Genomic DNA, 17,486 nt, shown 5'->3' with positions numbered 1-17,486 from the left:
CCTTTGTCATTAGTCTCCCTATATAGAGCTGTCCTTCTCTGTTGTCTGTATGGAGTCCTTACCCTATGTGTTGATATGTTCTTGTCTTCCGAGACTTCCCCTTACCTTCTCGTTCCTCCGAGTTTCCCGTTATATCCGGTTCCCTCTTTTGGTTTGTTTGTCTCTCAAGACTGTTTATTTTGTATTTCACTTTTTGTTTAATAAATCATACTTTGCAATTGGATCCTACCCTTTCCTTCTGTCTTCCCTAAACCCGACCGTCACAGAAGGACTCCATCCAATTGGATCCAGCAGTATGTCTACTACCATTTCCTCCCCAGCCAGCAAAAGGGAGAGAAATGGTTTTGAGGGCTCTCCCCTAGTGGCGTTCCGTGGGACCAGGGGAGGTCGCTCCGGAGCAAGCGGTCGAGAGGAGGTCCGGCAGCGATCGCCACTGTGGGCTCCCGTCGAACCGGGATTTGGTTGGGGGCTGCCATTTCCCCAGGATGTCCCGAGAGGAGAAGGGGTACGCAGATCGGCCGAGCCAGCGCCGTGGTACCAGATGGCCGCCAGTCCTGTGCAGTGGCACGAAATGGCCGCCAACCCAGCGCCGCTGCGTGGCATGGCTGCCAGTTCAGCGCCACAGTACAAGATGGATGCCAGTCCAGCACCACAGCACAAGATGGCCGCCAGCCCAGCGCCACAGCACAAGATGGCCAGGCAGGAATTCATGAAAAAGTCTTTCTCTTAATTTGAAGATCCAAATCAAATTCACACTTGTGACAGACACTAATGTCTTCATTGTAAGGCGATTGTCAGCATCATAAAAATAAATGGCATTACAAGCACAAATGATTCCATGCGTATTCCAGAAGCATGAATGAAAATTAATTTTCTGTAGGATATAAAATCCATAGGATTTTGATTAACAAGCCCGAATGTAAATGAATCATTTTAGAGTTCGGTTGAATCATCTCTGCTGAATCGGCGTCTCTTTCAGGCCTTTCGCTTCGCTTGACTCTGGGAATCAAAGATTCTAAGATTTCTAAGTTTTCTGCACTTTGCTGTCTCTCGCTAAAGGAAGTTGAGGAAAGCGGCTCATTTGGACATTCATAGAGAAGGCGACGGCTCTAGCACTACTGATAACACGCAGGAGGGATCTCCGCAGGGCTCGCTGTCCGCCGGCTCACACGGCCTCGTCACTTTCTTCAGAGATTTCTGGCATGGTATCTTTAAAGCGGGGTGTGTATTTCTCTCTTTCTCTCATCTCCTCTTACAATCTTCTTGGGTACAACATCTCTTCCTGAAACCACATCTCTTCGTGCTCCAGTGCAGTTTTAAGTCTCTCAATGAGGTTCATCACTAGACAAAGGGATTTTGTAGCTATTTTATTCCATCTGCTCCATGTTTGCACTTCTCATCATTATTCCCCAGAAGCACAGTGCTTACTGTCTCCAGAAACGGTTCACAAGCTCCCATCAGTGTTTGCTGTGGAGGACTAGAGCTGCACTTCCACACATCACTTGATCAAACACACAGCCTTTAGTAGAACCTGCTCTTTTCCTCACTGTCCCATCAGGTCTAAGAAGTCCAAGCTGTCCATCGATAAGTCTACAGAGACGGACAATGGATACGTGTCTCTGGACGGCCGCATCACCAGCAAAAGCAGCGAGGAGGGTTTACAGCTGCACGAGCCTCACTGCGACCTGCTGCGCTCCGAGACACACTGGAGCCTCCAGCACACCCCAAACCAGCGGATCCTGCCGCCCATGGGGAAGGTACACACACACACACACACACACACACACTCACACACACACACACACACACACACTCACACTCACACACACCCACATACACACACACTCACACACACCCACGCAAGCGCACACTCACACACACACACACACACACACACACTCACACACACCAACGCAAGCGCACGCACTCACACACACACACACTCACACACACACACACGCACTCACACGCACACGCACACACACACACGCACACACACACATACACACGCACACTCACACACACCCACGCAAGCGCACACACACACACACGCACTCACACACTCACACACGCACACACACACACACGCACTCACACGCACACACACACACGCACACGCACACACACACACGCAGACACACACATACACACGCACACTCACACACACCCACGCAAGCGCACACGCACTCACACACTCACACACGCACATACACACACACCCACGCAAGCGCACACTCACACACACACACACACACTCACACACACCCACGCAAGCGCACACACACACACACGCACTCACACACTCACACACGCACGCACTCACACACACACACTCACACACACACACACGCACTCGCACACACACACACGCACACACACACACTCACACACACCCACGCAAGCGCACACACACACACACGCACTCACACACTCACACACGCACGCACTCACACACACACACTCACACACACACACACACGCACTCACACACACACACACACGCACTCACACTCTCACACGCACTCACACACACACACGCACTCACACTCTCACACACACACACACGCAAGTGCACACACACACACACACACACACACACACACACTCACACTCTCACACACACGCACTCACACACACACACGCACACGCACTCACACACACGCACACACACACACGCACTCACACTCTCACACACACACACGCACTCACACACACACACACACGCACTCACACACACACACGCACACACACACACACACACACGCATTCACACACATGTCTGGTCAGCTATCCTTGTGGGGACTCTCCATAGGTGTAATGGTTTTTATACTGTACAGACCGTATTTTCTATCGCCCTACACCAACCCTACACCTAACCCTAACCCTGACAGGAAACCTTCTGCATTTTTAGATTTTCAAGAAACTTCATTCTGTGTAATTTATTAGCTTGTTTACCCCTCAATTTAGGTCCCCACCGTGACACGAGTCCCCATGAGTCTGTGTGTATTCAGGTTTAAGTCCCCACCAGAATAGAAATACAAGTACACACACACACACACACACACACACACACGCACTCACACACACCCACGCAAGCGCACACACACACACACACACACTCGCACACTTATTTATGAAGCACTATACACCTGCACCTGCAGACCAAAGTGCTGTACAATCAACATACAGGTACATACATTAAATAAAACATCAAATCCAAATAAAAACACCGATACTAACCCTAATTCTTGAAAGGTAATGACAAGTAATTATTTTTAACCCCAGCTTTGAAAATATTTTTGTACGTAATCTCTCTAATCTCAGATGTTAGGCTATTCCAAAGCCTTGGACCTGCAACAGCAAAGTCCTGATCCTCTCTCAGCTTAAAATGAGTCGGGACAGTAAGAAAATAATCTTAAAGACCTAGATGACTGTCTAAAAAAATCAAGAGACCTAATCTAGCAAATACAACTGTTAACCACAGCATTAACCTGCTTGTCAAATTACAAATCTGGATCGAACACAACTCCTAAATTCCTTATGTGGTCTTGACAGTAGGCTGACCAAGGACCTAAAGAAGTGGCGATGTCTGAGCATCCTCTAGTGGGGCAAAAAATAAAAAAAATATCTGTTTCACTTTGGTTTAACTCTGTGATCCTCAAATCTGGCTCACGAGATCTGGCTCACTATTTCCTGAAGAGTTTAGCTCCAACCCTAATCAAACACACCTTCCTGTGATTTTCTAAAGATCCTGAAGACACTGATTAGAAAACTCTGTGTTTGATTAGTGGATCTCACGAGCCAGACGTAAGGACCACTGGTTTAATCGAATTGTGAGCAATTTCACCTCTTCCAGACATGCCAAAAGTAAATTTGAGCCACAATTCTCTATATATTTCAAAGGGTGAAAGTTGTGTATCTTTAGCATTCAAATGGTAAGACTAAATATTTCTTTAAAAATCGAGCCTAGAGTCAGCATGTAAAAGGAAAACAATACAGGGCCAATAACAGAACCCTGAGGAACCCCACACGTAATATAGAGGCTGTAGATGAAACAGTCACCATACTTCACTGAAAACACCCTATCCACACACACAGAAACACACACACACACACACACACGTGGGGAAGCATGACTGACATGTGTTCTGTGTGTGTCAGTGTCTGTCCGAGGCTGCTGTTCCTCGTGGGGGGGAGAACATGTCGGGTGAAGCGTCCAGTGAAGAAGACCCAGAGAACTACAGCACGCTCCGCAGGGGACTGGAGCGCAAGAACAGTGACTGCACGCTGCGCAACAGGAAAACACACCCCTACAAGAAGCATTACACTGCTGAGGTAACACACACACACACACACACACTCTCTCTCTCTCTCTCTCTCTCTCTCTCTCTCTCTCTCTCTCTCTCTCTCTCTCTCACACACACACACACACACACACACACACACACACACACACACACACACTCCACTCTCTCTCTCTCTCTCTGTCTCTCTCTCTCTCTCTCACACACACACACACACACACGATCAGCTCTTCTGCAGGAGCTCAAACACAGCTCCTTCATGTGTTATGGTCTGGTCTCAGGAGACGCTGAAGTCGGGCACCAGTTGCAGCTCGCGGTGCTCCAGCTCGAGGACGCAGGACTCTGAGAGCGCACGACACGAGTCTGAGACAGAGGATGTTCTGTGGGAGGACTTCCTGCACTGCGCCGAGTGCCGCTCCTCCTGCTCCAGCGAAACAGACGCCGACGGATCCGCCATCTGCTCTGCCTCCAAGAAAGAGTTCAGAGACGACCCGTTCCATCAGGTGTGTCACCGATCCGGTCAGGTGATCTCACGACTGCTGCGGTCAGCTCTTCTACAGTAATCTGATCAGATTTTGGCCATTGGATTGGATCACATCTTGAAACTGGGTTGTTTAAGAGGAAAAGGGGGATTCTGAATTCAGATTAGATCACAAAATCCAGTCTTGGTTTTGATCTGGATTAAATCCTCAGTTTGTGTTGCTCAAACCAGTTTAGTAAGATCGGGTTACTTTTGATCCCCACAAAAAAATGGGATTATTCTGATTATTCCCAGCAGAAGGATGCGTTTCAGGAACAAAAATGTAATAAAACTTTAAAACTGGTCCAAAATTTACAACATTTGTAACGTGTAATATATCATTTAATCCCCAAATAGCTCTCAATATCAAACAAAAATATTATATTTCATTAAAATATTTTGCTTTGAAAATGGCACAAAAGTCAGATGGGTCACCTGATCCTGGATAACAGAACATGAGATCTCCAAATCCAGATCATTCTGATCCAGATGAAACTTTTTGAACTACTGGGCCCTGGTGTTTTGTTGCTGTAAGCATGTAAATGATGTGTGTGTGTGTGTGTGTGTGTGTGTGTGTGTGTGTGTGTGTGTGTCTCTGCTGGAGAAGGGTCACGTGCCGTGGCTGCACAGCTCTAATCCAGGCCTGGAGCGCGTCAGTGCCATCGTGTGGGAAGGAAACGAATGCAAGAAAGCAGACATGTCTGTGCTGGAAATCAGCGGCATGATAATGAACAGGGTGAGTGTGAAGCAGAGGAAGCAAGGCAGTGAACTGATAAACACTGAGCGTCTGCTGACCACATGATCTCGTCCACAGGTCAATCTCTACACTCCAGGGATCGGCTATCAGATCTTGGGGAATCTGGTGTCTGTGACGCTGGGTTTGACTCCGTTTGCGTTCAGACTGTTCCAGCACAAAGATCCGGAGCAGCTGGTGTCTCTGTCGGCCGGTGAGCTGCTGTCTGTGGCCTTCGGCTCGTCTGATGACGCTCTGGTGATGACGATGGTGAGCGTGAGCTTCGTGGTGCGCGTCTGTCTCATCTGGCTCTTCTTCTTCTTGCTCAGCGTGGCTGAGAGGACGTACAGACAGGTGAGTGAGGCGTCAGCTTCCACACATCGAGCCCAGAGCTTCCTGTGCAGCGTCTCAGCATCTGCCTGATCCTGGTCTTTCAGCGGCTGCTGTTTGCGAAGCTGTTTGGTCACCTGACGTCGGCGCGGAGGGCCAGAAAATCAGAAGTGCCTCATTTCCGTCTGAAGAAGGTGCAGAACATTAAGATGTGGCTGTCGCTGCGCTCTTACCTGAAGGTACGGAGCTGATGGAGCTGTCCGTTCAGTCCTGGATGAGAGCGACACTCGTGTCCCTAACGCTGAGATGATTTCCCATCTGTGTCTGTGTGCAGCGTCGAGGTCCGCAGCGCTCGGTGGATGTGATCGTCTCCTCTGCGTTCCTGCTCACGCTCTCGGTGGTCTTCATCTGCTGCGCTCAGGTCAGTCTGGTGTTTCTCTGCTGACCGGTGTGTGTGACTCGCTGCTGATGGCCGTGTTTCTCCTGCAGCTGCTTCACGTGCACGAGACGTTCCTGGAGTTTCACTATAACTGGGAGCTGGTGATCTGGAGCGGCTCGCTGTCGCTGTACCTGCTCCGCTTCGTCACGCTGGGCTCCGAAACCAGCAAGAAATACAGCAACACCTCCATCTTACTCACAGAGCAGGTCCACACACACACACACACACACACACACACACACACAATTGATACACAATCCACCCAGAGGCTCATCTGATGTGTTTCTGTTTCAGATTAACTTGTACTTGAAAATGGAAAAGAAACCGAATAAGAAAGAAGAACTTACTCTGGTCAACAACGTCCTTAAACTGGCCACCAAATTACTGAAGGTATCAGAACACACACACACACACACACACACACACACAGACACACTCTCTCTCTCTCTCTCTCTCACACACACACACACTCTCTCTCTCTCTCTCTCTCACACACACACACACACACACACTCTGACCGTGTCTCTGTCCCGCAGGAGCTGGACGCTCCGTTCCGTCTCTACGGTCTGACCATGAATCCTCTGCTGTATAACATCACTCAGGTGGTGATTCTGTCGGCCGTGTCGGGGGTCATCAGTGACCTGCTGGGCTTCAACCTGAAGGTCAGAGCCGCTCGCAGTGGATTGTGGGTCTCTTATGTTGTTGACGGTGTGTTCACAGTTTGTGTGTTTGCTTCACAGCTGTGGAAGATCAAATCCTGAGTTCATCTTCATCTCAAACACATGGTGGCGCTGTTTCCCCTCGACGGGCTCCTGACGGTGAACTCTTGACCCGGTGTGCGGTCATATCAGAGTGCTTGTGCAATTCAGCTATTTATTTGACCCTTTCAGTGTTTGTTTTTTATTCTGAAGTATTTGTTTTAGTTGTTACGATTGTTTTAAGTATTATTTTAGCTCCTGATGTGACGTTCTCATAGGAAAGATGATCAGTGCAGTCTGATCTGAGTTACTGAAACCAACAGAAAAGGCCCATCATGACACACACACACACACACACACACAACTGAAACTGAGTTTCATCTGATGGGCTGCAGTTTTTCAGCTTTGTTTTTATTTTCAGCAATAAGTGTCAGTGAGTTCAGATGAACTTTGATTCAGGAGCTTCCCGTGTCGTCTGTGACCCACACACACTCGGTCAGTCTGTAAACACGTGTGTGTGTGTGTGTGTGTGTCAGCTATGAAAGCTTCAAAATGTGCACTTTAAAGCAGAAAATGTTACAGAGTCAATGGTTCAGTCCTTCTTGTGTCTTGTATGTGACACGAGACCGACGGCGTAACGACCAAAGTGTTTTTCTTTTTCCTTCGTATTCTTTTTTTGCTGGAGATGAATGTATTCGACTCTCTGTAAAGGAGACTGACAGTTACCTTTTGTTGTTGTGATGCTGTTTTAAGTTTGATTCATATAGATTCATATTTCTGTTCATGGAGGGAAAATGTTCTGTTATAAAGAAACACTATTTAAAGAAATGGAGAAACTGAACGTCTTGTTCACTTCAGAGAGAATCTTGTGTTTCTGGATGTTTCTCAGATGAAGGTACGGCCAGCTTCACCAGAATCTTGTGCTGGTCAAACTTATATTTCAACACACTACAAAATAAATCTCATGAAAAGTGTTTGCAGCACTAACTTCTTGACCTGATCAGGTGCATCAGCCCTTTGACCTATGACCTTTGACCTAACCAGGTGTGTGCAGTGATCCGGATGAACGGCTAGTGCACTAAAATACAGTATTGTTCAAAATAATAGCAGTACAATGTGACTAACCAGAATAATCAAGGTTTTTCGTATATTTTTTTATTGCTACGTGGCAAACAAGTTACCAGTAGGTTCAGTAGATTCTCAGAAAACAAATGAGACCCAGCATTCATGATATGCACGCTCTTAAGGCTGTGCAATTGGGCAATTAGTTGAATTAGTTGAAAGGGGTGTGTTCAAAAAAATAGCAGTGTGGCATTCAATCACTGAGGTCATCAATTTTGTGAAGAAACAGGTGTGAATCAGGTGGCCCCTATTTAAGGATGAAGCCAACACTTGTTGAACATGCATTTGAAAGCTGAGGAAAATGGGTCGTTCAAGACATTGTTCAGAAGAACAGCGTACTTTGATTAAAAAGTTGATTAGAGAGGGGAAAACCTATAAAGAGGTGCAAAAAATGATAGGCTGTTCAGCTAAAATGATCTCCAATGCCTTAAAATGGAGAGCAAAACCAGAGAGACGTGGAAGAAAACGGAAGACAACCATCAAAATGGATAGAAGAATAACCAGAATGGCAAAGGCTCAGCCAATGATCACCTCCAGGATGATCAAAGACAGTCTGGAGTTACCTGTAAGTACTGTGACAGTTAGAAGACGTCTGTGTGAAGCTAATCTATTTTCAAGAATCCCCTGCAAAGTCCCTTTGTTAAAAAAAAGGCATGTGCAGAGGAGGTTACAATTTGCCAAAGAACACATCAACTGGCCTAAAGAGAAATGGAGGAACATTTTGTGGACTGATGAGAGTAAAATTGTTCTTTTTGGGTCCAAGGGCCACAGGCAGTTTGTGAGACGACCCCCAAACTCTGAATTCAAGCCACAGTACACAGTGAAGACAGTGAAGCATGGAGGTGCAAGCATCATGATATGGGCATGTTTCTCCTACTATGGTGTTGGGCCTATTTATCGCATACCAGGGATCATGGATCAGTTTGCATATGTTAAAATACTTGAAGAGGTCATGTTGCCCTATGCTGAAGAGGACATGCCCTTGAAATGGTTGTTTCAACAAGACAATGACCCAAAACACACTAGTAAACGGGCAAAGTCTTGGTTCCAAACCAACAAAATTAATGTTATGGAGTGGCCAGCCCAATCTCCAGACCTTAATCCAATTGAGAACTTGTGGGGTGATATCAAAAATGCTGTTTCTGAAGCAAAACCAAGAAATGTGAATGAATTGTGGAATGTTGTTAAAGAATCATGGAGTGGAATAACAGCTGAGAGGTGCCACAAGTTGGTTGACTCCATGCCACACAGATGTCAAGCAGTTTTAAAAAACTGTGGTCATACAACTAAATATTAGTTTAGTGATTCACAGGATTGCTAAATCCCAGAAAAAAAAAATGTTTGTACAAAATAGTTTTGAGTTTGTACAGTCAAAGGTAGACACTGCTATTTTTTTGAACACACCCCTTTCAACTAATTGCCCAATTGCACAGCCTTAAGAGCGTGCATATCATGAATGCTGGGTCTTGTTTGTTTTCTGACAATCTACTGAACCTACTGGTAACTTGTTTGCCACGTAGCAATAAAAAATATACTAAAAACCTTGATTATTCTGGTTAGTCACATTGTACTGCTATTATTTTGAACAATACTGTATATATTGTGTGCAAAATTTAAGTGTATACTAAGTATGTGTGTTAGATAAATAAAGTGTATGTGTATATAAATATAAAGTGTAGTGTGTTCGCAGTTATTATCAGCTGTTCATAAGATGGATTGCCTGAAGGAAGAAACTGGTCCTGTGTCTGGTCGTTCTAGTGCTCAGTGCTCTGTAGCGTCGACCAGATGGCAACAGTTCAAAGAGGGAGTGTGCTGGATGTGAGGGGTCCAGAGTGATTTTAACAGCCCTTTTTCTCACTCTGGATAAGTACAGTTCTTGAATAGAAGGGAGGGTTGTACCGATGATTCGCTCAGCAGTCCGGACTACCCTCTGTAGTCTTCTGAGGTCAGATTTAGAAGCTGAGCTGAACCAGACAGTTACTGAAGTGCAGAAGATGGATTCAATGATGGTGGAGTAGAACTGTTTCAGCAGCTCCTGTGGCAGGTTAAACTTCCTCAGCTGGCGAAGGAAGTACAACCTTTGCTGGGCCTTTTTCACAATGGAGTCAGTGTGAATGTCCCACTTCAGGTCCTGAGAGATGGTGGTGCCCAGGAACCTGAATGACTCCACTGCAGTCACAGTGCTGTTCATGATGGTGAGTGGGGGGAGTGCAGGGGGGTCTCTCCTGAAGTCCACGATCATCTCCACTGTTTTGAGCGTGTTAAGCTCCAGGTTGTTGAGACTGCACCAGACAGCCAGCTCTTTTTCCTCCTGTCTGTAAGCAGACTCGTCACCGTCCTGAATGAGGCCGATGAGTGTGGTGTCGTCTGCAAACTTCAGGAGCTTGACAGAGGGGTCCTTAGATGTGCAATCGTTGGTGTACAGGGAGAAGAGAAGTGGGGAGAGAATGCAGCCCTGGGGAGCTCCGGTGCTGATTGTACGGGTGCTGGATGTGTATTTTCCAGAGAGGTGTTCAGGATGGGTTGCAGGAGCTGTTAATGGTGTGAACGTTTGTTTGGAGAGGCATTCAGGGCTGGTTGCAGGAGTTGTGAAGGGTGTGAATGGTTTTGTGGGGAGGCGTTCAGGGCAGGTGATGGGTGTTCTTTCAAACCTGCAGTAAAACTCGTTCAGATCGTCTGCCAGTCGTTGATTCTCTACAGTGCTGGGGGGTGGTGTCTTGTAATTGACACCACCCCCCAGACTAAGATGATGCAGACAATTCCGTAGGCCTAGCCTATATGTCTATTGTTGTTGACTCATAAAATGTGTACGTGCATTATGAAATGCATTAAGTGATTTTAAAAGGATCAACTCATTACAGGCAAGCAGAAGAGTACAGTGATATAAACGAGTTGTAGACAGTTTATTCTATATGGAAAAATGCTTAACATGTAACTTTGCATGTTGCGTTTATTCTGGGCTCACGTGCTTGCCTGTACCTATTAGTTATGTATTTTAATAATGTAGAGAAGAATATTGAGTTTGGCCTTTATCATCTTAGTCCATTATGCCACATTTTGCGGTATGTGAGGAAAATACTATATACATATTCATTATATTAATGAACTGTATATTTAATTTGATAATTTAATAGCATCTTAATATATTAAGCCACGTTAAGTGTTTTTTTTTTCTACACTTAGCGAGAGACTTTGCGCAAACGTTCATATTCTGCTGTTCTGTCCACGGATTTGCCAGTCTTGTCTTTTTCTTGCAGGACCCTGTACATTATAGTACTAAATTAGTTTTAATCATTTAATCACCACCACAGCTTCTTGTCTCCATTGGCACCATGCACGATTTGTGTTGATTGCAAGTGAAGTCACAGGTAGTGGAGAGTGCAAGTAGCGATTGCAAGTGACATTGTAATTTAGTTTCTTTTTTCTTGTCTTCACCACCTGGCTACTGTTATAAAATGTTGGGAAATTCAAACAAAAAGTAATAAAAATTTAAAAAAAAAAAGACTGCAAGTGATGTCACTAGTGAAAGTGCAAGTGTCTGAGTGTGCAAGTCTGAGAATGCAAGTGCAAGCCCCCATGATGTTACAACTACAACACACCACTGTCACTCATCCACATTGTCATCATTGACAAAGTGGGTCATATCTGGAGAGTCTGGGAAAGGGCAAGAGCAAAACTCAGTGCAGGTCAAGCCCACTGAAAGACACTGACATTTGGTGTCATCGGTGCAGTTTCCGTCTTTACAGTAGAGGTGGGTGAGGTCTCTAACTCCTTTAGGTGCTGGTGCTTTCTGGAACATCACAGATTTAATGCACCCATCTTCTCTGAGCCTCCATCCTCTACCAACTGGGTTCCAGAGAAGAGGTTTGGCCAGGTGGCTGTGACGCCACACTGCTGTTTGGTACATGGCTCTCAACACATGTTACTGGAAAGCCATCTTCTGTTGGGGTAGTTGCTGCTGACAAATCTGTGGTAGATGCTAGTGTGTACCAGTGTTAATTTTGTCAGCAAATTCGGATTTAGTCTTAGTCTTAGTCTTTTGAATAACACACCATTTAGTTTTAGTCACATTTTAGTCATCTGAAATGTTTTAGTCTTAGTCTAGTTTTAGTCGACTAAATATCATAAGAGTTTTAGTCTTAGTCTAGTCTTAAGTCTTTTAGTCTTAGTCTAGTTTTTTTTTAGTAGAACAAATTCAACTTAGTTGACTTGACTAAATGTTTCCAGTAGTCTGTTATGGAATGGTATTCATAAAATAAACATAAGGCCTGCTCTCAATGAAAAATATACATGCTCTCTGAAAAAGATATGCATTCGTCCTGAATGATATGCAATGCATTTGACATTCTTTCAAGATGAAGTACAGTATTATTGTAATAGACAACCACCTATATTATATTTGTATTGTATGTTCATTATATTTCTTTATTTGTGATATTTACACAAAGTTTACATTTTTTTAAGTTTGTTTTTGTTCATTTAAAATAGCACTGCATAGTCTTCACTGTAAAATAAAATACACAATCAAACCAAAATGTATTCAGACACCTTCATCATTTCTTACAATATCACAGTTTATTTGCTGTAGTTTTTAGAAATTGGTAATAAAATATGACAATAACTCAGGGTTAAACTGAGTCAGAACAACAAATTCATCTTGATAATGTCGGATGCAATGCTTAATTTGGTTCAGTCTGTGGTGTGAAAAGGTTGCATTAGCAATTAAAGAAAGAAACACTTAAGCAAAACATGCTCAGGTCCCTAATTTTTTTATTTTTTTTTTTGGTATTTTTTAGTCACTAGTAAAACAATATAATCTATTCTATCTGATTTTTGGATTGACTTTGGATACATTCTTGCTAAAACTACAAAGTAATTTAATCAAGAGCAGTGATTGATTTACTTTCATTTTCATACATTAAAGACACTGACAGCAGAGCTAGTAAATTAGGCGCGGTCACTTTAAGAGACAAATGCATCCGTTATAAAGATACACATCCGATTTCTTTCCAACTCTTTACTTTCACTGAAGACATAGCTACAGACCTTTTCGAACACAAGACGGGTATTTCGACATATTTAGTATGTATTTGTTGTCGGTACAAAAGCAAGAAGACTTTGAGACGCGTCTCTGCTTGCTCCCTGAACACCAGAACACCGCGCTGCTGAATTGAGCTCTTTCACTTTTCGCTCTTTTTCTTATGTTTATTTAAAATGCGATTTGTATTTGTTCGTTCAGGTGCAGGAGGACGCAAACGTCCTGAACGAGAGCTCGGTTCAGTGTTGCGGGAGTCACCAGCTGCTCAGTTCAACTTTCCCGCAGCGCGGGGCTGAAGCCAACTTGATGTGTTGAATGCTCGGAGCACGTTATAAAACGTATTCTTAAAATACATATTTCTGTTTTAATAAATGCTCATATTAAAACATAGCATTACACATAAGTAGGTACAAAAATAATCAGTGATAAATTTGGGTCGCAATGGCATTTCAAAAGGTCGCAGTGTAGTTCCCTGTGTAAACAACTTAACTGTTATGAAAACGTCCTCGAAACTGTGCGAATTTCTGCAAACTCATCTTTGTTCTCTTTTCTGTGTAACTGCTGCTGCGTTTGTTTAGCTGTTGCGCTTGCATTTGCCGCGGCTTTTTAAAATGGCTCGGCTGCTTCTGCATAGATCAACCTACCCTCAAAGATTCGCTCTGATTGGATCTCTTCTCCATTCGTCCCTCCCATATATTTTCGTCTCATTTTTATTCGTTGACTAAAGTGTCAGTTATATTTCGTCACGTTTTTCGTCATCATATCTGACTTTTTATTTAGTTTTTATTTAGTTTTCGTCCGTGAAAAAGGTTAGTTGACGAATATTTTTCGTCATAGTCTTCGTCAACGAAATTAACACTGGTGTGTACCTCAGCTCATCCAGGTTGGTGCAAGGATGCCCATCTTGGTGCCACTTCTTTGTCTTTAAAGATCTTTGATTGAGTGTTGGTGGTCATATCTATCAAACACTATAACGACACAGCTGTTACCTTCCTTTTCCATTAAAGTTGCGATCTTTTTCAAGACACACTCACCCAGGTCATTGAACGTTTGAAAAGCTCAATCATTGAGACTTTGAAGAAGATCCATGGCATCAATGATATATGCTGATGGTTCTTTAACATTTGGCAGCTGCTGTGTCTCTTCAACAACAGCATCGAGTTGTTTGTTGTCTTCTTCATGCTTCCATCATCAAAAAACAAAGAGGGTGGGACAGCTGCGAGTTCGTGAGACATCACAGTCTCCATGGATACCTCTCTTTGTTTGGAAACAGCCAGTGATCTTCGAAAGAGTATGTCTGAGTCCATGTGGACCTTTCTAGATATGCTGACTCCAACTGATGTTTTCATGTCCTTGAAGGTTGCACACTGGTTTATTTTCTCTGGCTCCCAGAAGCTCTTTGTTCTTTTTTGATTTTGCCAGATGTTGTTCCATAAAGATGGCATTGTGCGTCGCACCATCTTGGAGGAAGCTTGAGAGCTCTTTTGCAACTTTCTCAGAAGCAACCGGACCACTTGCAACTTGATATCAAGATCAAAGGGATTCTGCCTCTGTTCCACAGTTTCCATTCTCTTTTGTATTAAACATTGTATCGTAAAAGTTGGTATTATACCTTATATTGCTATCATATGTGACCCGTCACAGAAACCAGTGACACAAATCGGCAGCACAACTTTCGAACAAAATGAGAAAGAAGCATTTTTTTTTTTCAAAATTGGTGATTTTCGTTTTTTGGCAGAATCTGTTGATATCACAAAGAAGCCTCTCCGTGATTGAGATAGCAGTGTTGGTATATTTAAAAGGTTGAAATCAGCTAGTTTGTCGGAGATTCTAGCACGCAGTGGGGCGTTTCATTGTCTGTCTGTATTTCCATACTGGATAAGCCGGCTTTTGTTTCTTTTGTTATTGCCTCCGCCCTCCGAGGGAAGCGTGGCTACTTAGTATGCAGCACTCTGGACGGCCGTAGCTATCTAGCTGATATCAAAATTCAGTGAAGATGTAAGCCGCAAAGATGAACGCAGACGATTTGAACCGTGGCGTTACACCGAAAATGCCGGATGCTTACTGATTCTGAAGACGATCTGAGTGACAATGAAAGCGGCATAATAAGACCGTATAATATCCCTAATCTACAACTGAGCGAAGATGACGACGAGGAAGAATGTATTGGACTGGCGTCAGACGAGTTGGAACGTAAGATATCAGAGGCTATATCGATAGTAACATTTGATGGGGATAAAGACAGAGAAATGGGGAAAATCCATAACATTCAGAGGCAAACAGACGCACAGTGCAAACTTCGGATCTGCAAGAATACTTTTCTGTTTCTTATGGGGTGAGTTTCCATAAACATCAAAGTTTGTCGTTTTGTGTTCATTCTAAGAACATGTACACGTTATCTCATGTTTAGTCCATGTTTAGACCTTCCCATATCTACCTATTGTTATTAGCTAGCTAATCGGTTATCACAGAATCCTGTTAAAAAAGTCCTAATGCTACACAATGAAATCAATTCACCAAGTTTTATGTAGAAAACCAGCAAATAACAAATAAAATTAGCATCAATATGTACTTCTTGTTTACATAAACATTAAAATAATAACATTAAAAATGATGGCCACATTTGAAAGATTAAAGATTTTTTATAAAAAAAATAAAACTCACATATTTCAGCCTCTAAATCATTTTTATAAAAGTCAAAAAAGATAAATTACTGACATTTACAATGCACATTCTCCTTTATTATTAATAGTATGCGGTCCGATTTTTCCCGTTGTGTCTGTCGTTGCTATGCAGGGGGTATGGCTTATCTAAATGAGATGTAAATGAGCCCCATTGTCACTCGCAGTAGTGAGAACTGCACAATCTTCAGAGGCTATTTCTGCTTTTTGAGCTTTTTTGAGTGCCTACCTTCAAATGGCCACAACTTCTCCAAATATTATCAGATTTCCATGTGTTACACATCGTTGGAAAGCTTGGAGACTACACTTTCAGAATCTGTGAATAACTCAAAATGCCCCAGAACCGACTTGTGTCCCTACTTTCCGTGATTGGTCACATATACTGTTGTATACCAACATTAACACAACATTTCCCCAAAATCATGTTTAATCAGACATACGAGATTTATGACTTGGGAGCGGGCAGATACGAGGTTACGCTCTCATTGATAAGAATGATACGGACACAGATGTCGCTGCTGCCAGCAGTGTTCATCAAGTCTGCGGTCACGTCAAGCCTTTTGACAAGCGATAAGGCTTTAAAGGGTAACTAAACCCCTGGTCAGAGCCTGACTCCACCCACTGGCAATATTTGGAAAATGCTGAAAAGTGGGCAGAGCACAGCAGAGATAGAGGGGACGAACCTAGAGCGAGGGTGAGCGGGTGGGGCGTGAAGACCCACAGTGACGGATTAATTGACAGCTGCTGTCAGAGTCGCTAAAATGGAGAGTGACTCTAGTGATGCAAGTAGCTTTGCAACAGAGCATTCATTTGAGGTAGAGGACTTTTCTCCCCCACCTTCACCTGAAGTGGAGGATGTCGAGGTGTCTGTGGACACAGGGCCAGGGCCTGAGCCATATCAATTCAAGCCGCTGGCTCAAACTTCGGTCTTAACTCCCGAATTGCGATCAGCATCCAATGATGCTAGAGAAGCAGCCGCGCAAGAGAGAATGGGGCCAGTCTCCGAGTAAGGCACTGCATCGCTTTTCAGTGTGAGCTGTGTGGAGAAGCAATCCCGCGTAAAATGCAGTTTGCACACTCCAGCTCTAGGTGGGAACTCGCAGTCTTTCAGGCCAAGTGCATGCAACCACTGGCGCCTAATTTTCAAGTCTGCTGGAAAACTATACAGTCCGTGCTGTTGCAACCAGCAACCAGCACGTACCATCCTGACCACTGTAAATAAATCTATTCTAACTTGAAGCTATCCTAACTGATGCAATACTATGCTACTAACTAACTATGCTTCTAAAAATACTAATGTTACACTAACAACTATGCTAATTAACAACATAGGCTACACGAAATCATCTAAATAACTATATAAATGCTATGCTAAATAGATGCTAAAATACTCTATCCTGATCGTTTTCAATACTCTCAATTCCAACTCCTGACTCAGTACGGTGATTTTGATGGAAAAAGATGGTTTTATACTGCCAAGGGCGTGGTAGCTAGTACCAAGGGCGTGGTGAGCTAGAAACTGCATACGTCCTGTAAACATTCAATAAGAAAAATCTAAAAATTAAGGTAATTAATCTGAAAATTAATCTGCCGCAAATAAAGTCGGCGGTTGCGTTGAACC

General features: G+C 43.8%; 1 protein-coding gene across 1 annotated transcript; it reads left to right on the top strand.

Annotated features, from left to right (window-relative positions):
* The first annotated feature begins 541 nt into the window (after window positions 1-541).
* LOC127971253 (protein PHTF2-like) lies at window positions 542-7,387 on the top strand. The gene is made up of 13 exons (XM_052574153.1): window positions 542-624; window positions 1,057-1,221; window positions 1,559-1,757; window positions 4,162-4,335; window positions 4,586-4,807; window positions 5,432-5,560; window positions 5,639-5,911; window positions 5,995-6,126; window positions 6,222-6,308; window positions 6,377-6,532; window positions 6,621-6,716; window positions 6,863-6,988; window positions 7,067-7,387. The coding sequence occupies exons 1-13, from the start codon at window positions 542-544 to the stop codon at window positions 7,085-7,087; spliced, it is 1,863 nt and encodes a 620-aa protein (XP_052430113.1). The 3' UTR covers window positions 7,088-7,387.
* Window positions 7,388-17,486: the final 10,099 nt, after the last annotated feature.

The sequence above is a fragment of the Carassius gibelio genome, chromosome A4 (genome assembly GCF_023724105.1).
Source record: "Carassius gibelio isolate Cgi1373 ecotype wild population from Czech Republic chromosome A4, carGib1.2-hapl.c, whole genome shotgun sequence".
Lineage (NCBI taxonomy): Eukaryota > Metazoa > Chordata > Actinopteri > Cypriniformes > Cyprinidae > Carassius > Carassius gibelio.
The sequence above is the reverse complement of the archived record's forward strand: the minus strand, read 5'-3'. Positions and strand labels throughout refer to the sequence as shown.

Coding starts and splice junctions, on each gene's coding strand:
- LOC127971253 (XM_052574153.1), top strand. CDS start 542: ATGGCCGCCAGTCCTGTGCAGTGGCACGAAATGGCCGCCAACCCAGCG. Junction 5,561..5,638: donor GCGGCATGATAATGAACAGG/GTGAGTGTGAAG, acceptor TCTCGTCCACAG/GTCAATCTCTACACTCCAGG. Junction 6,717..6,862: donor TGGCCACCAAATTACTGAAG/GTATCAGAACAC, acceptor TCTGTCCCGCAG/GAGCTGGACGCTCCGTTCCG.